This window comes from Pistacia vera, unplaced genomic scaffold, assembly GCF_008641045.1.
Source record: "Pistacia vera cultivar Batoury unplaced genomic scaffold, PisVer_v2 Contig1144, whole genome shotgun sequence".
Classification (NCBI taxonomy): Eukaryota; Viridiplantae; Streptophyta; class Magnoliopsida; order Sapindales; family Anacardiaceae; genus Pistacia; species Pistacia vera.
Genome location: NW_022195187.1, coordinates 375656 through 397429, shown reverse-complemented (window position 1 = coordinate 397429; position 21774 = coordinate 375656). Strand labels below are relative to the sequence as shown.

The window sequence follows — 21774 nt, the reverse complement described above, 5'->3', positions numbered from 1 at the left end:
AAAGGGGATTGCCTACGTCTACTGATTGGGATTATGCTCAATACTTTTTGCCTTTTCTGAAAGTTTTTTATGATACAACTCTACGTGTGTCTGGCTCTCTTTATGTTACCTCTAATGGATACATAGAAGTGATATATGGCATTGGGTTGAAGATAAATACACAGCGTAATAGTAATGATCCTGGCTTACATTTAATGGCAGCTAAGATGAAGGCAAAACATGATAAATATTGGGCAAATGTTGATAATATCAACTTAATGATATTCATGCAGTGGTATTGGATCCTAGGCACAAGTTAGAATATGCATATTGTGCTATTGATAATGCGTATGATGTTGTTGATGTTGAGAGGCTGAAAAAAAAGTGAATGACACTTTGTTCTCTTTATTTGAGGAATACAATTTGCGTAAGGCTAGTCCTAGTGCGCAGTCAAGTGAGCAATCTCAAGTTGCAAGAGCGATTGATGTTACTGATGCAAATGTTGCTTCTAAAGTCTTTATGAAGGTTATATTTAATCAACAAAGGGCTGGACGACATGCTCTGGAGCCCAACTATGAGTTGGATAAATATTTACGGGAAAGCCTTGAAGATGAGAACAACCATAACTTTGATATCTTGAGTTGGTGGAAGATAAATTCAGCAAGATAATTCTTTGATAGCACGAGATGTTTGGCTATGCCTGTTTCTACTGTTGCATCCGACTCATCTTTTAGTACCGCGGGTCATGTATTACATCCATTTCGTAGCTCTCTTACTCCTAAGACAATGGAGTCTCTTATTTGTGCACAAGATTGGATTCGGGCTATACGTGCATCATTTCTCATTGAGGAAAGCTTGGAGGAATTATTGGAAATTGAGTCAAGTTAAACTTTTGCTTTAGTTTCAAATATTTAATATTTAGGGCACATGTGGATGGGGGTAATATTAGATAACTAGGGTAATATTTTTTAAATTGAGCAGATGACGATATTTCGTTGATTTGTAAAAAATTATTCCGAAATCTTTTATGACAAACAATGACATTTGGGGGGTAAGTTGCTGGGAATATTAATACCTTGGGAGGGGTTGTTATTAAAACTTACCCAAGGTAATCTAATTTTGTTTCCCATATTGCCCCTAAACAATTGAGTATTTGGTCCAAATTAGCCTTATATTTGTTAAGATTTGCAAAACACTCAATTCAGTTATGCAAACCCTTTTGTCCTCACTTTTTAAAATTTTTGAATGACATTGTCCTTGTTATTGTCATTATTTACATAAATGTCATTATTCCCAGAACTAGCCACCACCGCTAGCCATCATGGACCGCCACCAGAGGCTTCCAAAAGTCATCATAATGGCGTACGACCGACCGCATATGGTCGGCCATGCGCCGATGAGGCCTTTTTTTACCATGGATTTATCGGAAATGGCCAAACCTAGCCGTGAAATGGCCAGATCTGTGGTTATTTCACGGCCACATCTTTGGCCATGAAACGGCCATGGCCAGATCTATGGCACTACCGACATCACGACCAGATCTGTGGCACTATTGGTAGCCGCCAACAGTGGTGGCTGGCTTCCGATAGTGACTTGAGGTGGGTATGGGTGTTTTTGTTAAGTTTAAAATGTTTTTGCTTGCTAGAGTGTTTTTGCTAAATTTGAAAAGTTGGAGGTTAAAAAAATTATTCAAAAAATAATAATAAAAAATATTATATTAATATTTAAAAATGAGGGCAATTTAGTAATATATATAACATACTCACTCATTTGTCCTCCCAACCAAACATATTATTCACCAATTTATTCGAACTAACCAAACACATTTTCTCAACATTCCCAGTAATCTTTAAGGTGATTTTTTATTCCGTTAATATAAGATCCCCCTATAATAAAATATTATATGATCCAAACGCCCTCTTATTTATAACTTATATCTTACTTATTGACTCCCTTTTGTACCATTACTTATATTATGTTATTTCCCATCTTTACGTAGAATTTTCGTCTACGACATTGGAGAATACTCGTAGTCATGGTCATTTACATGATTGATGATTCAAACCATCTCTATGACATTTTGTATTGGTGCAGCCCTTGGAAGGTAGAATATGCAATCTCATTGCCTTTTTCCTTTTTCAAATGATGAATTAACCCTTTTACTTTAATTGAATTGCTTATATTGATGAGTAAAGTTTTTCGGGTTATGCTTATAATGATGAGTAAAGTGTGAATTGCAGGGTTGATTTTGATGGTAGTGATGCTGGTTTTTGGGTGGTAGTGATGCTGGAAGTTTGCTCTTTGTTGGTGTGATTCTGGGGCATTTTGCCATTTTTTACAAGTTTTTGTTGTTACAGTATTATGTTTGGTGGATTAAATGTAAAAGATATTCTTCATTTCTTATTTTCTATTCACTTTTTGGTGGAACAAGGGTAAAAAGACTTTAATTACTCATCATCATCTTCTTCTTCTTCTTCTTCTCCTTTTTTTTTTTTTTTTTTTTTTTTTTTTTTCAAATTTTGAATTTTATTTTTTTGCAAAACATTTGATGTTTGGTGTGTATTAAATCTTAAGTATTTTAAGGTATTAAATTAAAAGTTGATGTAATATATGGAGGGAATTGTATCTGCAAATTGCAATGTAAAAAATAAAAATTGAATGAAGGTTATGCAAATTCAGGTCATAACCTGGGTTACCAAAAACCGACCTGAATATTCGAGTACTCGGAAAACCAAGTACCTTAAAAAATAGTTTGGTTTTCGAGTACCTTTTTAGGGGTACCCGAATATTCGGGTACATGGTTTTTCAGGCAAAACTGGTTCGGGTACCCGGTTTTGCATAGCCTTAAATGTATTTGTGTCACGGTTATAAACAAAGGCAACTCATTACTCATCTCACTTATTTAATTATATCTTTGCTTTAAATTTTTATATGAGACAATTATTAACGGGTGATATGAAATGATTTTTATAATAATTTTAATAAACAAGTAAAAATCAATCTTTTATTTAACTAATTTACTTTGTTCAATTTGTTTATAACACTTTTATATAATTTTTACCAATTTAAAGGGATTATAATAATTATAGATTTTAATGCAAATAATAAATATTTGTTATACAAAGATAAGAGTTTTATATATGAGTAATGCTACAGTCACCGACGATAGTGCATCGAATGATATGACAAAATTCTGATCGTTAATTAATATTAAGTTAAAATTAATCAATGGTCAAGATTTTATCACGTCATTCGGTGCATTATCGTCGGTGGCTATATTATTTTCCTTTACGTATAGATTAAGAGATTTTAATTATTGATTTTTAAATTTTAAACTGGAATAAATGGGCTTTTAACTCTACACAAACACAACCCCTTTTTTAAGCGGGTTATACCCGGAGCAGACTCAGTAGTCAGTACTATTTGAAATAGTACATTAAAGCCAAACTCTTTGTTAATCGTTATTTCATTAAAACTGAAGCAGCTGCAGAAGCAGAGCTACAGTGTTGAAAGCACAAAACCAGAGAGATCAACATAATCACAAGCCTTTCTTTCAGTACCAAATGGAGGCAGACAGGTATAATTCATTATCATGCCTACTCATAATTATAATTTCTGACTGACTTTGTAGATTTTCACTGATTCACGGTTTATATACATTCATTGATTCACGGTTTATATACATTTATGCGCCATCGCTCAATTAATTGCTTTCTAATTTTGCTGCATCAGGTTGAATTCTCCTACCACATCTGAAGTTACCCTTGAAGTCTTGGGCCACCAACTTCACTTTTCTCAGGTAATTTTTTTTCCCTTAGTTCAACTTAAATTTTCTATATTAGTAGTTTGTAAATTTGTTTACTAGTATAAGTCAAAAGCTGTTTTCTCAATTAAAAGAGTTGTTTTATGTTTGGAATATTGGATGAGTTTTGAGACAATTTTGTAAATTTACCTGCTTTTCAGTTGCTTCCCAAGAATCAACTTCACAGTTTAGTTTATATTAATGTTTATGTATATCTATTAGTTACTTCTCTGACAGCGGCAATTTCTTTTTGTGAATGTGGGTAGAATCCGAATTCCAGGCATTTAGGAACTACAGTTTGGGATGCATCAGTGGTGTTTGCCAAATTTCTGGTAATTTTTCTTTTCTTTTGTATGATCATTTTACTTAATATTCACTGCGCACTTACTAAATTCTATGCAATTCTGGCTGTTGGGCTTTTTCAATTTAATTATATATGTAGGTGAATTTAGTCACATGAGATAAGGTAAGTTGTGGGTTTCTTAAACTTTGGTAAATGAGTGCAATGGCATGGTGAAAGTCACCCCAAGGATCCCAACTATGCTTAATAAGGTACTATTGATGTTGTCTTTTTCCTTAGTTTTAAATTTTTTTGTATGGGAAGCAGGAAGCATAATGACAAGGTGGTCGTAACATTAAATCTTTGGAATTTGTTCATCTATTAGATCCTGTATAATGATTTTAATGAATTAACTTGTTAAATATATAACTCATTTGTTACAAACCTCTCTGTGTTTCTTTGCAATTTTGCTGAGTTTGTAATTGTGAACCTTCTCTTATTTGGTCATGCAGGAAAAGAACTGCCGAAAGGGAAGGTTTTGCCCATCTAAACTTAAAGGAAAACGTGTCCTCGAACTTGGGGCAGGTTGTGGAGTTGCTGGATTTGGTGAGTTTCTATATTGCTGTATTTAGGCATTTCTTACTCAATATATATATGCTCTCTCTGCTTGAAATGGGCATAGTTAGCTCCATTAGGCAGGATGGTGTTTGTTTGACATGGATTTGGCTTTCCAGGGATGGCATTGTTAGGATGTGACGTTGTTGCAACAGACCAAATTGAGGTTTTGCCATTGCTAAAGAGAAACATCGAACGTAATACTTCAAGAATCAGCCAGATGAATCCTGGTTCAGGTGTGGATGAAATTTCACTTTTCTCATGTCACGTCTGTATTTTATTATGTTTTCGTCATCTTTTAAAAAATTCTGGGATGCTGCTGTACTTTGTTGAAAAAAAATGTTTGTTTCACTATAATTATATTAATGTTGAATTAAAATTTGCAGTGGGATTAGTAGCTATGATATAGTGAGTTATACTTGGAGCTACCAAATTATTTTTTACCTTGAATCTTACTTGGAAATTTTGTGCCCTGTAGATTCGTTTGGTTCAATCCAGGTTGCAGAATTGGATTGGGGAAACGACGATCATATAAGGGCTGTCACTCCACCTTTTGACTATATCATTGGCACTGATGTTGTAAGTTCTTTTGGATGTTTGCATTTTGTACAAACGTGTTTTTGTGCAGAGCAAAAGATAAATAAACAAATAAATATGATTTGATACTCTTTACTTATTACCATTTCAACCAAGCCAGTGATTTCAAACTTTCTTTTGTCTAAGGTTTATGCAGAGCATCTCTTGGAACCACTTTTACAGACAATATTCGCTTTATCAGGACCCAAAACCACAATTCTGGTATAATGTTTGAAGTAAATGTATTTTCTGCATTTTTTTTTTTTTTTTTGAAAGAATTATTGTCAATAAATTCATTCGATGCTATAATAATTTTATTTTTCTAGTTGGGGTACGAGATTCGCTCTACAAGTGTCCATGAGCAAATGCTTAACATGTGGAAAAGCAACTTTGATGTGAAAGTTGTTCCAAAGACCAAGGTCCTTTTCTTTTGTCCCCTTCAAACTCTCTTATTTTGGGTGTGTTTGGCTTTCAAATAACTGATTAGGGGAAAACAAGTGGGTATAATGGAAGATATCTAATAGAATTGAAAGATTGTTTGGTGGTTCAGTAAGAGCGTAGACAGCCATAATTGATCCTCCCTAACTTATAAATAGAAAATTTTCAACTTAGTGGTGTACCCTGCATTTTTGAAAACGAACCAGGTACCCAATTTTGATGTTCTGGAACAGCCCTTAGATCTGAGCTAAGACGAGATCATAAGAAATGAGAACTTAGCTGGTTGATCATATTTGTGTCCATTATTCTTTGGTTTTGGGCTAACTACTTCACACCGTGCAGATGCACAGTGAGTACCAGCATCCAAGTATTCAACTCTACATTATGGGAGTGAAGTCTGCAGGTGGGAACAGTGAAAGTGCAGCTCAGAAAATTAATCAGCAAATTGAAGTTGGGACAAAAGAAACAAAACACGAGGACATGATTGGTGAAAGTAGTAATGTGGTGGATAAGATGGTTAGTTTTGGTGGTGAAAACGAGAAAGATTCTGTTCTGGTAACAAAACTGCCAAATGGGAAGCTTAGTGATTGGGAAGTTAGAAGATACGGCTCAATGGCTGCTCGGCTCCTTCGAGATGTCAAGATAACTTGAAGTTTCTGGTTGGTAAGTTGAATATATTTCTATGGTATTATATGCGTTTCTCGTAGTGGGAATCTGGATGCATTACTTATTTTCATTGAAGAGTAGTATGGTCATCTCCCTTTTTCCCAAATAAACTGTGCTGCTGCTGCCTTTTTTCTGCAGGAATTCTACTTTCTGGTGCTGACTTGATAGGCAATGCATTATTTATTTCATAATGTCAATACATGACTGATATGAGAGACAAAAGCTGCCTTCTATCCATTGAACCGCAAAAAATGGTACATGAAGAGGTGGGTAAATGTGCTACATTAATAAAGTGATTGCCAAACCTCAATGCAGTGTGACCAGCAAGGTGATATCACAAAAAACCACCTGGTGAAAAAACCAAAAAAAAAAAAAAAAAAAAAATCAAAAATCAAAAGCTGCCTTTTCAATATGTTTGAGATTGATGGTAATATCTGAAGTACCTATTGTCACCACTTAATAGCTTATTGTAACTTGAATATCTATTGGCATCCCAGAATTTGACTTTATCTGTTTATCATGCTCAAATTTTATAAGGTGATAGATAGTTTTAGAAATGGTAGATTTTTATTATCTTGTATGTGTGAAGTAAACATTTTAAGCTGTTGATCCTGTGAATTATGTTTGGTCGGCTATCACACTAGAGAGATTTTGTTCCTATTTTGTACTTGGAGCTCTGGAGATGATTTTTCTGTCTAATCCATTCGATTGAAATATTTGTAAGAGTAATAAGATGTATCCAATTTTCAGATCCTAAATGATATGGTATTAATTGACTACTGTCACATAATAATGAAATAAAATAACAAACGATATGACAAATTAACTAGTATATACAAGTTATAATACCCACAACTTTTGGGATCTCACAGAAGGTAGCCATTTTATTTCGTAATCCACTGCATAATTATCTGCCCATACAATATGATCACTGTACTCAATCACATAACACAACCACGTTGGGCTTGAGCCATGTTTCAATCTGCCATAAACACAGTCCAGTAATGGAAACAAAATATTTCCACCCTTTCTGATTAAAAGAAGTTTAAAGTAAATGCCACAAATCCCCAAGAGATGACATACTCTTGATCACAACATTTGGGGAAATCAATTATAATTTATAAATTGTAATTTTTACACAGAGATCATGGAGAGTGAATTCCATGAAGAAGCTAAATATTGCCACATTGTGGCAACAGTTTGCCGAATAATGTGAGTATCATATGTTGGTGAGCTTGTATCAGACATGTTGCTCACAACACAGAATGGATCTATAAAAAGTCCCAAATAAGAAATGAGAGGATCAGCCCGAGACTTGTCAACTACAAGCCTCAACCGCTGAGTTTTAATGGTAGGAAATTGCAACAGTCTCTGATATCCAACTGTTGTGCCATTAATCAGCTTCTTCCATTTCCCTTTTTCATTCAAGATATCCAGATGAAACTCAATAACACGCTGTCCCATGTGAATCGGCTCTTGAATTTGTAAAACATTAAAAGATACCGGTTCCTGAAGGTCTAAGGACAACACCCATTTACATTTATTTTCTTCAGGAGCCCAGTAGGAGTAGATACCTTCTTTCAGGACATTGTGAGGGTTAAACCGAGATTGGTTACTTCCTCCTCTTGTACTGCTAGCACTAACAAGAGCATTCTCAGCAAGATTATGGGAAAATATGGATCTCTGAAGCTCACTGAACTCTTTAAGTATTTGTATATCTTCAGCTGAGATGAGGCCTGAAGAATTTGGAGGTACATTTAGCAATAACAGACAGTTTCTTCCGACTGATTTGTAGTATATGTCAAGAAGCTTCAGTGCTGACTTCGGAGCTTCTGATGCATGCCAAAACCAGCCAGGTCTGATGGAAACATCACACTCAGCAGGTACCCAGTCATGACCCTGTGGGTCTCCCCCCTGAGAGTATCTGTTAGTATGCCAAACAAAAAGAAAATGAACCTCTAATACTTTGTTCCATTCTTAAAAAGAAGGCAAGAAGAAAAAATTTCTGAAGGAACCTAACAATTCACAAAGTTTCTTCATTCAAAGACTGAATGTTCTACGACTAAGGAAAAGGCCTTATGGCAGTCTCAACTGATCTTTCAAAATTGATGATTATTTTAAGAAAATAACACCACCATTAAAAGCTGATCACTAAGATCAACCTTTCTTTTATTGCAGCATAGCGCCCCATATCATCTCTGTATGCTATAAGTTCTTAATCAGAATTAACATTGCTGAAACAATAAGCCTGCTTCATAGCATGGTGCAAGTGTCGATAAATGCTACATTATGGGAGTGAAGTCTGCAGGTGGGAACAGTGAAAGTGCAGCTCAGAAAATTAATCAGCAAATTGAAGTTGGGACAAAAGAAACAAAACACGAGGACATGATTGGTGAAAGTAGTAATGTGGTGGATAAGATGGTTAGTTTTGGTGGTGAAAACGAGAAAGATTCTGTTCTGGTAACAAAACTGCCAAATGGGAAGCTTAGTGATTGGGAAGTTAGAAGATACGGCTCAATGGCTGCTCGGCTCCTTCGAGATGTCAAGATAACTTGAAGTTTCTGGTTGGTAAGTTGAATATATTTCTATGGTATTATATGCGTTTCTCGTAGTGGGAATCTGGATGCATTACTTATTTTCATTGAAGAGTAGTATGGTCATCTCCCTTTTTCCCAAATAAACTGTGCTGCTGCTGCCTTTTTTCTGCAGGAATTCTACTTTCTGGTGCTGACTTGATAGGCAATGCATTATTTATTTCATAATGTCAATACATGACTGATATGAGAGACAAAAGCTGCCTTCTATCCATTGAACCGCAAAAAATGGTACATGAAGAGGTGGGTAAATGTGCTACATTAATAAAGTGATTGCCAAACCTCAATGCAGTGTGACCAGCAAGGTGATATCACAAAAAACCACCTGGTGAAAAAACCAAAAAAAAAAAAAAAAAAAAAATCAAAAATCAAAAGCTGCCTTTTCAATATGTTTGAGATTGATGGTAATATCTGAAGTACCTATTGTCACCACTTAATAGCTTATTGTAACTTGAATATCTATTGGCATCCCAGAATTTGACTTTATCTGTTTATCATGCTCAAATTTTATAAGGTGATAGATAGTTTTAGAAATGGTAGATTTTTATTATCTTGTATGTGTGAAGTAAACATTTTAAGCTGTTGATCCTGTGAATTATGTTTGGTCGGCTATCACACTAGAGAGATTTTGTTCCTATTTTGTACTTGGAGCTCTGGAGATGATTTTTCTGTCTAATCCATTCGATTGAAATATTTGTAAGAGTAATAAGATGTATCCAATTTTCAGATCCTAAATGATATGGTATTAATTGACTACTGTCACATAATAATGAAATAAAATAACAAACGATATGACAAATTAACTAGTATATACAAGTTATAATACCCACAACTTTTGGGATCTCACAGAAGGTAGCCATTTTATTTCGTAATCCACTGCATAATTATCTGCCCATACAATATGATCACTGTACTCAATCACATAACACAACCACGTTGGGCTTGAGCCATGTTTCAATCTGCCATAAACACAGTCCAGTAATGGAAACAAAATATTTCCACCCTTTCTGATTAAAAGAAGTTTAAAGTAAATGCCACAAATCCCCAAGAGATGACATACTCTTGATCACAACATTTGGGGAAATCAATTATAATTTATAAATTGTAATTTTTACACAGAGATCATGGAGAGTGAATTCCATGAAGAAGCTAAATATTGCCACATTGTGGCAACAGTTTGCCGAATAATGTGAGTATCATATGTTGGTGAGCTTGTATCAGACATGTTGCTCACAACACAGAATGGATCTATAAAAAGTCCCAAATAAGAAATGAGAGGATCAGCCCGAGACTTGTCAACTACAAGCCTCAACCGCTGAGTTTTAATGGTAGGAAATTGCAACAGTCTCTGATATCCAACTGTTGTGCCATTAATCAGCTTCTTCCATTTCCCTTTTTCATTCAAGATATCCAGATGAAACTCAATAACACGCTGTCCCATGTGAATCGGCTCTTGAATTTGTAAAACATTAAAAGATACCGGTTCCTGAAGGTCTAAGGACAACACCCATTTACATTTATTTTCTTCAGGAGCCCAGTAGGAGTAGATACCTTCTTTCAGGACATTGTGAGGGTTAAACCGAGATTGGTTACTTCCTCCTCTTGTACTGCTAGCACTAACAAGAGCATTCTCAGCAAGATTATGGGAAAATATGGATCTCTGAAGCTCACTGAACTCTTTAAGTATTTGTATATCTTCAGCTGAGATGAGGCCTGAAGAATTTGGAGGTACATTTAGCAATAACAGACAGTTTCTTCCGACTGATTTGTAGTATATGTCAAGAAGCTTCAGTGCTGACTTCGGAGCTTCTGATGCATGCCAAAACCAGCCAGGTCTGATGGAAACATCACACTCAGCAGGTACCCAGTCATGACCCTGTGGGTCTCCCCCCTGAGAGTATCTGTTAGTATGCCAAACAAAAAGAAAATGAACCTCTAATACTTTGTTCCATTCTTAAAAAGAAGGCAAGAAGAAAAAATTTCTGAAGGAACCTAACAATTCACAAAGTTTCTTCATTCAAAGACTGAATGTTCTACGACTAAGGAAAAGGCCTTATGGCAGTCTCAACTGATCTTTCAAAATTGATGATTATTTTAAGAAAATAACACCACCATTAAAAGCTGATCACTAAGATCAACCTTTCTTTTATTGCAGCATAGCGCCCCATATCATCTCTGTATGCTATAAGTTCTTAATCAGAATTAACATTGCTGAAACAATAAGCCTGCTTCATAGCATGGTGCAAGTGTCGATAAATTATAATCTCTGAAGTGCACAAGATGTTTACATGTAAAACTCTGGGTATCAGTATATCAAAGAAGTCATCAAACATAAGAACCAGGGGATTACATCCGAACCAGAAGCTCGGATGCAAGCAGAAGAATTTTCTACACAGAGTTAGAAAGCCTATAATGGTTGTCCCCAACATCCTCCCCACTCTCCTTCAGTCCTCCATGAGGTAGAATGGAGGCTATCTGACTTGTAGTTAGCATATCATGGATGGCAATCAGGTTTTAACCAAATAACGACTCTTGAACTAGATATTAGGATTGTTACCAAGATAGGAACTCTTAAGTGAGTTATGACTTGCATAAATGCCATCTATTTAAAAGCTAGAAATCCCAACTAATACTACTCTAAGGTTAGGAACAATGAAAATGAACTCACCCAGGATCAGTACCACCAATCGTAGCAGAACTCCGATTGAAAAGAGACCAGCAAGTGGAGCTAGCAACACCAGCCTCATCTCCAATCCACCTGGTATCAGGACCAGCATCAGAAAATATGACAGCCCCAGGCTGAAGTTGACGAATGAGACTAAACCAAGAATCAAAGAAATACTCCATGTCCTTCTCACCCTCACCTTTTGCACCATCCAACCATACCTCCCTGATCTCTCCATACCTGTTCCATGTCAAAAATAAATAAATAAATAAACCACTCTCCTCAACTCTGAATAATCTAATGAACTGCCAAGAGAATGAAGTCACCCAAAAGAAATCGCCTATTCTAAACTAACAAAATTAACAAATAACCATATCTTCTTAAGCAAAATTTGATCCAAATAACTTGTAAGAATCTGAAAATACAATCAACTGATACAAATGTCAACTCAACTGATGTGAAAAAACAAAACAAATTCACCTATCATTAAACCCTCCATCAATTTGATAAATTCTCGTTAATTAAACAAACCAATTGACAATACCATTCCTAGGAAATACAGTTAATGCAAATCTTCATAATGGAAGCAAAGCTTCAAAATGCTGAAAATCAAACAACCCAGTCGACCAAAATCCATTAAATTTACAGAATCACAATGCAGAACAAAAATTAACCAAAACGCGATCGATCTTAAGTAACTTGCAAACAGACATAAAAAAGATAAAATCAAATAAACCAGATAACAAGAAATTCAGTAGAAAACTCGATAATCCAGCCACAATCATTCCAAATTCAAATAAAACTCAGATAAGTTCACCTAGTCAACAACTCAGTCATCTGCCCCATATAGAACTCGTTATACTCCAAGGTCTTGCCATAACATGGTTCATGGCGATCCCACGGCGAAAGATACAGCCCAAGCGCAACACCAGCCTCTCTAGCAGCCATTGCCAGCTCAGCAACAACATCACCACTCCCATTTCTCCACTTACTAGACTTCGGACTGTACTCTGTGTATTCACTTGGCCACAAACAGAATCCATCATGGTGTTTCGCAGTAAGTATGACACGGTTAAACCCGGCCTCCTTGGCCACTTGGACCCACTGAGAAGCATTCAGTCCAACAGGGTTGAAGACACTCGGATCGGCGTGACCCGAACCCCACTCCGAGTCCGTAAAGGTGTTGGTTCCGAAGTGGAGGAAGAGTGCCATAGAAGAGAGCTGCCATTGGAGCTGGGACGATGAGGGAATGGGTAAAATGGGAAGAGGAGGTGGTATTTGGAGGGCAGAAGAGGAAATGGGAAAGAAATAGAGTGAGATTAGTAGTGTTAGGACAATAATGTTTTGTGAGATAGGTTTTGGGAATTTTGATGTTTGGATTGTAGTTTTGTTGATGTTGTTCTTCTTCTTCATTGAGGGAAGTTGAAATTTATGGGTTTGGTTCAGAGTCAGAACATAGGGGGGTTTGGTTTGTTTCAAGTGTTTTGAACAACCAAGCAGAGAAAGTGGTTATTATGTCACTCTCGTATTTGGATTGACTTAAAAGAAAGAATCAATAACAATATTAAGAGAAAATTTACAAGTAAAATTCATTGATTAAATTGAATACCAAGAAAACTACAAAATTTCTATATAAGTCATCAAAGCCGTTGTTTAAACGTGATCAAATAGATATCATTTACAAAATTGCATATAAATTTGTTCTTTCATTTTTAAATCTGAAAAAAAAAAAGAGATTATATCAAGAATTTCATGAAAATGTTCTTAATCATGAATGCTATAAAACGAGACACAGGTTCAGTTGTGGTTGTGTTTTGGGCTTTGAGAATTAGCATGAGATCCCGTTAATAAACTTTTTATTAAAGTCTATAATATCAAATTTGTCTCCATTTTAAATTATAAATATTAACTTTAATTTTTTTTATTCTTTACAAGTCTTTTACATTCCACTATTATCTCCCGAATTTTTTATTTGTTTTATGACAATGGGATTTGATATATGAGTTTGTTTATACTTTATAATCACGTATAAATTTATTGTTACGTTTTTCTTCAAAGTATTGATAGGGATCTTAATCTATATTTTTTATGTTGTTTGACTCCATTATTTTCTTAGGCTTATTTGTAAAGTTTTTTTTAGCTTCAATTTTTTCTGAACTTATAATTTAATTTTCTAAAATTTTGTTTTAGGAAGAATGATGGTGACGGGTATGTATCATAAGGGAAGAGAATGATATGTTAACTTTTTTTCTTAAAAAAATAAAATAAAATTGGAATGTTGGATATTTATTAAATGGGCAATATTACACTTACAACCCAATGTTACAAATTTTCTTTCACAGTTTCAACATGATAACTTGCAATTGTTTTTTGATGAATTTTCTTACCTGAGCATAAAGGTGGAAAAGTAACCCGCCCAGCCCGACCCACGGTGGGTTACTCATTTTGGCGGGTCGGTCCTAACTCGCCTGCCAACAAAGGCAGGCCGGGTTAGGCCCGTCAATTTTGGAGGATTGGTTGGCCCAACCCGGCCCGTCAACCCTAACCCGCCGGGTTAGGTTGTGGGTTGGGCCGGGTTAACCCCCTTTTTCTATTTTTGATTTTATTTTGTTTTGTTTAATTAACTTTTCAAATGAATAATTAACAATTTATAAATGAATAAATGTAATTGTTTTTAGTTAACTTCTTTTCAAATATCAATAATTCAATTAAATTATTATTTTTTTTTTTTTGTTAACATTTCAAATATTAATTCAATTTTAATACATTAAAATTGTAATATAAGAAAAAATAAATTTATTCATTTATCAAAAAATAAAATAAAAAATTACAATAATTATTGACTCGTTAAAAACCTCACCAAGAAAAACCCAATGGGACAAAAACTTGTTAAGGAAAAAAGAGTGCAATAATTGACAATTAATTTACAAAACAACTAATTTTGGGGTTGACTAGAACCTCCCTCATCCGTATCATCTATATTACAAAATTGAAATGATTCTATTAAAGTATCGTCGACAACCTCGTATTGCTCTTGATGGCGGGACCGTTCCTAATCTCGAAGACATGTGAGGACTTCAATCATTTTTTGTGAAAGTTTAGTCTTCCTTTCATTTAAAATTCTTCCCCTTGCATTAAATGTTTGTTCGGATGAGATGGTTGAGACAGGAACAACAAAAACATTCAAGGCAAGTCTTGATAATACCGAAAAAAAACATTTTCTGATTTTCCAATATTTCAAGACATCAAAGTTGGCTCTTTGTTGTGGATCTGTTGGTAACATTTCGGGAGTTCCCAAATATTGTTGAGGCTTGTTACTCTGTGACTACATGGCGGACAGTAGATTCGTTGTTGCTGTTGGTGCTTTTGAAGAGAAGGTTGCGCCTATGCTTCGGGTTCGGTTCCTCTTCGGCCTATTAAATGCACTCCAGGTGTAGAAGTCTTCATTTGTTTTTTTTTTTATGCAATTTTCCTATGTATTTCGTGTCTTTGCAAGTTCTCATACCTGTTTTCATATTGGAAATATACCTCTGCAAGATAATTTTTTACCTCTCTTATTTGATTGACAAATGCTAAGTATTGTAAATTTTCAGTTAAAGTCTCTAAACCATTTTCTAAACCTTCTTGTTTAATTCTATGATCAAATATGGCACCTAAACAATAAAGAAAAGGAATGGGTTTAAAATATTTTAAAAAAAAAAATTTCATTGCCTTTATTAGTTCTTTTAAAATTTCATTGTTTTTGTTGTTTGTAAATAACTTTGAAATTTTTATAATTGTATGTATTACCAATGAACTAGTAGAATAATACACACCAGAAAGTTGTAAAATGGATTGGTAAAAAATTTTAAGAAAATAATGAAATACTTTAGTTATTTGCCAATCATTTTCTACCAAATAATGAGGACCTCTATTATTTGCTACAAAATAACTAATTAAATTAGCATAAGGTAAACATGAATCAAACATTAAATAAGTATTATTCCATCTAACAGGCATATCTAATGCAAAAGTTCTAGGAGACATTTTTGATTTTATACAAACATCCTGAAATTCAGCATTTCTTTTATTACTACCAATAATCCAAGCTAAACAATCTCTAATTATATCAATATTTTCTTTAATTGTTTTCATATCACTTTTTACAGTTAAATTAATAATGTGACTTGCATAACGTTGGTGAAAAAACTTCAAATTGTTATAAAAATGATAATTACTTTGAAAAAAATCTATAGCAGTAGTATTAGCACTTGCATTATCTAAAGTTAAACTTATCACTTTAGTAACAATATCATAATCTTCTAAAACTTCAACAATTTTATTATAAATTTGTTGACCACTATGATCCACGTCCATTAATCTAAATCATAATAAAGATTTATTTAATTTACATTCGTTATCAAAATAATGACTAGCCACACAAATATAATCTTGTTTAGCTCTACCACTCCAAATATCGGCAGTTAGAGACACACTAACATGACAAATATGTATTTTATTTTTTAATTCTAATTTCATTTTCTTAAACAATTTTATTAAATCATTTATAGTTGCAGTTTTAGAATAACTTTTAAATCCTGGAAAAAATGATTTTTTAATAAATCTTTCAAAATATTTATCTTCAGTCATATTAATAGGTTGATCACTTGTAGCAATATATAAAGCTAATTGTTCCCTATATACATAAGAATTATAACGCCAAGTAGTACCCATATTAGTTATTTGAGTTTGATTGGTTTCTCTATTTCCATGTTGAGTAATATGTTTATTAGCATGCATTTTTAAAGTACTAGTACCATTACCTGAATCAGCTTTATAAACATTTCCACAATACTTGCATTTTGCTTTCTTCACTTGAACTATATTTTCTACCTCGTAAAACTTATCGAAATGCGTCAAAACGTCTGATGTGTGTCTGTCGTCGCTTTCGACAGCAGTTGATGAATCCGCTTCAGCTTGAGATGAAGTTGGATGAGGACGACTTCTAGAACCACCAGGAGCTGTAGGTGTGGCAGCATGGGGAGGAATCGAGGGCATATTTTGAGGTGTATCGGATTCTAAGACTAGGAAAGCGGGACTATTTGAATCTCCTCCTGCATTCATGTTAGTAAATTCAGCGGGACTAAGACTAGGACTAGGATAGTAGTTTCATTCCTCATTGAAATTGATAGAAGAGAAATATCTATCCATTGTAGTTGAAAAAAAAAAATTGATGTAGAAGAAATAAAAAATTAAAAAGGAGAATTGGAATATGGAAAATTGGAAATATGAATTGAAAATTGCAAAAACTAATAAAAATTAAAATAAGAGCAAATTGATAACAAAGAGATTAAGAGAATAATTGAGAGAGTTCAATAAAGATTAGAGATTAGAGAGAATGAGAGAATTTGAGTTGTGAGAAAATATGGTAGTTTAGGGCCAATTTATAGAAAAAATTGGGAAAATAAAATGACCAAAAAAACCCATCCAATTGCTATAAAACAGCTATATTTCAAGGGTAAAAGGAGAATTCAAAAAAACAAATAAATTTTAGTTTTTTATTTTTTATTTTTTTCGGCCAACTCGACAACAGCCAACCCGCCAGGTTGGAAATAGCCAACCTGGCGGGTTGGTGGTCCTTAGAAAGAACAAAATTGCAACCCGCGGGTCGCCAGGTTGGAAATAGCCAACCTGGCGGGTTGGCGGTCCTTAGAAAGAACAAAATTGCAACCCGCGGGTCGCCAGGTTGCCATATAGCAACCCGGCCCGCCTGGGGTTGCATGCGGGTCGGGTTCAACCCAGCCCGCCATTTTGGCGGTCCGGGTTGAACCCTCTTTAATGCGATTTGTTCCACCTGTAGAAATTGGTCATTTATGAGCTGTAACGTCGATGTTATGAACCAATTTTTATTGATATGTAATTTGTGGGGTGTTTTAAGAAAAAAAATTTAATTATAAAACTTTGAAATGGGGGCTTTTTTAATTAACAATGCTAGTCTTATAAAGAAGCCTACAAAGAAGGCATATAAAGGCAACATTCACCCTTCATCTTCATCTTTCTTTTTTTTCGTTTTTTCTTTATTTTTTTCTTCACTTTGTAAGCTTCTTTGTAAGGATAGACTTATTCTTTTTTAATCTACTTATGGGATGCCAATATGATACATACTGAGGTTGGCCTTTGTTTTGTTTGCTGGAACCTATGGTGTTAGAAGGAGTAGTTAAGGAACTAACAGACAGATTGAGGAGCCTGCGACCTCATAGTAAAACTCAGTTAATGGGCGAATAATTCCATATCTTTATTTCAACAAAACTTGGCTTAAATAGCCCACTTACAACATTCAAAAATAAGGAAATAGGAAATGAGTTACAACTACTCCCACTACTAAAGTAAAGGAAATATCCCACTAAACTATAACTTAATGACTAGAATATTATGTTGCTAACAAACTAATTATTTAATAAATAAATAACAAAATTAAAATAATTAGAACCACATACTGAGGGCCCGTGGGCCGTAACACAATAAGTATCACCAAACTACTTAATGATTCTTGTAATGTGAAATTTTTTAAGTTGACTGGCAAAACTACTTGCTCTGTTTTGTTTCCTGCAGTGTGACCTTTTTAAGGCTTATTGTCTAGTTCGGCCCAAAGCACCATCTGGCCCTGGAGGTGTGGTTGAGCCTTTGAGTCAAATCCAGTTCTTTTAATGTGTTATAATATCATAACATGAAGACATTAATTCAAGTGTTCACTTGAGCAGGTTGAGACTGCAAACTGTGGCCAGTCTTCAGGTTACAAGATATTTTCCAACTTTACTCAAATCCTTAACTTGGCAGGTTTCTTCTGTACAAGCAAAATTAAACATGTATCAATTTAGAATTACGCATATTCATCATTTATTACATATTTTTTTAACAAAACTTTCCGTGAAATCAAATTTCAAAATCAATCATAAGTATTTTATTATCACCTTTCTCTTACTTGCTGGTAAAAGTTAAGTTATTCCATAAAACTACGTCAATGTAGCCATCTGCCTGCTCATTGTATTACTTTCATTACATTCTACTTAAAAGAAACACTTGAGATACCGGTTTTCCTTTGTGTTTTGTATTAAATTAAATGGCAAGTTACACCATTGAAATATCACTTTCAGAAAAGCACTTTTTTTTTTTTTTTTTTTTAACTGAAGTGTTTAGGACAGTTTGCATATATCTCAATTAATCTCCAAGATCCATTAAACATTTTACAAATCTAAAAGATCGGATAAATTATAATATTATCATGATACATGATCTCAATATTTGAATCTATAAACCTTCTGATTATCAGGCAACTCTTAAGATTAAAGGTAAACATGTTTACTTATCAAATCACATCATTCATGAATTAGTGAAGTTTTATTACGTAATAAAAACATAAAGTATTTATTAATTGTGATAGACAGGTGATGGGTGGACAGAAAGCCCGGCCCATGGATAAATAAGTCAACTAAAAACTAAACACCTATGATAATGTTGATTAATAGGTTTAAACCAATCTTTACCAACCATATCAATAAGGCCAAGGGAAAGGGGGCCCATCTAAAAGTTTGAACTCAGAAAGCATGAGATGATTGATTGATTGGCTGTCCTCTGATCTGTTCTGATCCACGCTCATCACAACTCCGCATTGTACTTTACTCACCACTCGCACAACTCAATACCAACTTCATACTCGCCTCCCACTTCTCTTCTCAATCAAATTTATTAAAAATTTTGGAAAATGTATTTATAATATTTTCCAAACATCTTTTATAATAGAGATTTTTATTGAATTTCTAAGGATATTAAGTAAATTTCAAAACTGTAGATCATTTTTTTTTAAAAGATAAAATTAATAATTAGTTTTTCTTCCCCCCATCCCCATCTCCATCTCCAATCAATTTGTCCTTGTTTATGAATGCATAACTTATCCTTATTAAATCCCATTTGTCTCTCCACAATAAAAAAGGGGGCAACAATCCAATTGCATCACATTCACATTCTTAATGTCTTTTTCCTTTATATTTAAACCCGAAATAAAATATGATAAATAATCCACAATAAAATAGATATTTTATAAACCATATAAGAAATATTTAAACATGAGAATTATTCTAGTACGTGTTAATTATTGAGAAACCTGAGTATTTGTTTAAGGCAAAAGCATATGGTGCATTGTAATTACCCTTAAATAGAAACTTAGAACAGTTAAGGAAATAAAGCACGCGCGAGTGAGTAGAAGCCACACGTTGGGTTTGGGACCGCGATAAAAAAATATATAGAAGAATAAAGTATTGGTGAGTGTAAATGGAGGATCGAGCGACACGTTAGTGTTGAAATTGAACCTGTGTTTAATATTATATAATTATAATCAACGTGGATGTGTGTGGGTGAGTACGCAACATGTTACGTCATTTAAGACAGCGAGGCTTTTTGTCTTTTGTCTCAACGAATCCCAGTTAAAACTTTCTTTGACTTTTGTGTACTTTTCTCTCTTTCAACACCAAGTCCCTCCTTTTCCTACTATTTATTTTCTTCCCCTAAATTTTCGCACACTGTGAAACCTTGACTAGGGTTTAATTGATAAAAGAGGTGGTAGTCTGCGAGAAGAGTTTTGATGACTTTTCCAACTCAGTGGCTTGTCAATTGATGGAGTGGCCAAAGCTTTCACCTGTAATTATATGAACGGGTTCCATCATGTTTACACCTGTCAACTTCTGCATTCAAGAAGCTGATTATCATTTGAACAACACAATTTAATTAATCACCATTAACGTCAGATCCTAGACGGCTGGACGCCATTTGAATGCAGCTGTTTGATTTTACACGCATGACTAATTACTAAGTTATATACAATATTCATGTACATTGAACATTGTAGAAAAGTAAAACAAGATAAAGAATAGTTTGTTTCCCTCAGTCTGCATTTGGTAATTGGAAGAATGTAATCGCTTGATCTTTAACATTTCTTTTGCCTGTTTGACCCAAACTTTTTCTTTACTTTTTTGTCTATAAGAACGCAATTTCGAATTTATCAGTGGGTTATTCGATCACCAACTTGAAAGAGTTCAAACTTCAAAGGAATAAGCCTAAACTCGGGGTAGAATTGCAAAATAAGGAAACTAGCAAGACTTTCCTTCACTTGTTGCAAACATATATATATTATAAATTGAACGAAAAATGGATACAGCCAGCAAAAAATTTCTAGCTTAGTTTGCCAACCGTTGAGAAAGCGAGAAAAACACGAGTGTGTGAATCTTTCCTCTCTGTGAGTCAATGCAGATGACGAAACTTGTCTCTTCTTTTTGTATATTATATATTTGACCCAATTATGAGTTAACTTGATTAATTATTTCCTTGTTTGTTATCTTCTTGATAGAGAAATGAAGATCCAATTGTATTTTCAATTTAAAGATTCCATTGGGCAGTAGAGACGACAGAGAAAGATTAAATTTTAAACTCTTAATTAATAAACAAAATAATGCCCTTTCTCTATCCTTTTCCTTAAATTATATATATATCTCTTTACAAGTAAGATCTTTAGGTTGATATGTTTCCATGCACTTATATTATTCTTGTTTATCTCTTCAAAGTCTGTTTGTTAATGCTGGCCAAAGTACAACGTGTATATTTATTTATACAGCAGTTGTTTACGTACATGTATATAAAAATGTTTATACATGCAACTGTAACAGATGTGAGAAAGGAAATAATGACACGAAAGCAACATTTAAGTAAAATAGTGGGAGTAATTAGAATTATTAAATATATTGAAATTTGAAGCATTGAAGACATAATTATTTGTTAACTATTGCAACGAACTAGTAAAGTGACTGATTAAGACAGGATTTTGTTTCGGCCATTGAATTTCTCCTCCATTATATAAAAAAAATATATATTTGAAATTAGGGTTTAGCAGCCTTAGATGTCAATGTCCATTGCATTAGAGGTGGAACAATATATAACTAAATTATATTGCACAATCAATTTTCTCTTGGATAAATAATAAGGGAATATCATTGAAAATGGTTTTTTTTTTTTTTTTAAATTTTAGTGTCTGCTTAGAAGTGGAACAATTAATATATCAAAGAAATGAACTGGGTTTACTTGCTTTTTTTTTTTTTTATTTAATTAATATCGTCTTATCTAAGATGACTAT

General features: G+C 34.0%; 2 protein-coding genes across 5 annotated transcripts; one reads left to right on the top strand and one right to left on the bottom strand.

Moving 5' to 3' along the window:
- Positions 1–3428: 3428 nt before the first annotated feature.
- Positions 3429–9308, top strand: LOC116144938 (protein-lysine methyltransferase METTL21D-like). Of its 4 annotated transcripts, none has more exons than XM_031430396.1 (11): positions 3429–3556; positions 3712–3778; positions 4048–4113; positions 4574–4667; positions 4796–4912; positions 5155–5255; positions 5400–5474; positions 5579–5671; positions 6033–6071; positions 8643–8924; positions 9066–9308. In XM_031430396.1, the coding sequence occupies exons 1-10, from the start codon at positions 3543–3545 to the stop codon at positions 8910–8912; spliced, it is 936 nt and encodes a 311-aa protein (XP_031286256.1). In that variant the 5' UTR covers positions 3429–3542; the 3' UTR covers positions 8913–8924; positions 9066–9308. The 4 variants fall into 4 exon arrangements, with proteins under 4 accessions (XP_031286256.1, XP_031286248.1, XP_031286241.1 ...); XM_031430388.1 differs by having other exon boundaries at positions 6033–6093; positions 8665–8924; XM_031430381.1 differs by lacking the exons at positions 8643–8924; positions 9066–9308 and adding an exon at positions 6495–6737 and having other exon boundaries at positions 6033–6353.
- A 666-nt stretch (positions 9309–9974) lies between these two features.
- LOC116144896 (alpha-L-fucosidase 1-like) lies at positions 9975–13120 on the bottom strand. Its single transcript, XM_031430319.1, has 3 exons — positions 12433–13120; positions 11619–11855; positions 9975–10851 (listed from the first exon to the last, which is right to left on the bottom strand). Exons 1-3 carry the CDS (start codon positions 13026–13028, stop codon positions 10062–10064), a joined length of 1623 nt encoding a protein of 540 aa, XP_031286179.1. The 5' UTR covers positions 13029–13120; the 3' UTR covers positions 9975–10061.
- Between the last annotated feature and the right edge of the window lie 8654 nt (positions 13121–21774).

What these genes read in the sequence shown, in the direction of transcription:
- LOC116144938 (XM_031430396.1), top strand. An exon ending in ATATCATTGGCACTGATGTT is followed by an intron (nt 5,256 to 5,399) that starts GTAAGTTCTTTT and finishes CTTTTGTCTAAG; the next exon opens with GTTTATGCAGAGCATCTCTT. An exon ending in AAGTTGTTCCAAAGACCAAG is followed by an intron (nt 5,672 to 6,032) that starts GTCCTTTTCTTT and finishes CACACCGTGCAG; the next exon opens with ATGCACAGTGAGTACCAGCA.
- LOC116144896 (XM_031430319.1), bottom strand. Translation starts at nt 13,028, where the DNA reads ATGAAGAAGAAGAACAACATCAACAAAACTACAATCCAAACATCAAAA. An exon ending in ATGACTGAGTTGTTGACTAG is followed by an intron (nt 11,856 to 12,432) that starts GTGAACTTATCT and finishes GACATGGAACAG; the next exon opens with GTATGGAGAGATCAGGGAGG. An exon ending in ATTGGTGGTACTGATCCTGG is followed by an intron (nt 10,852 to 11,618) that starts GTGAGTTCATTT and finishes GCATACTAACAG; the next exon opens with ATACTCTCAGGGGGGAGACC.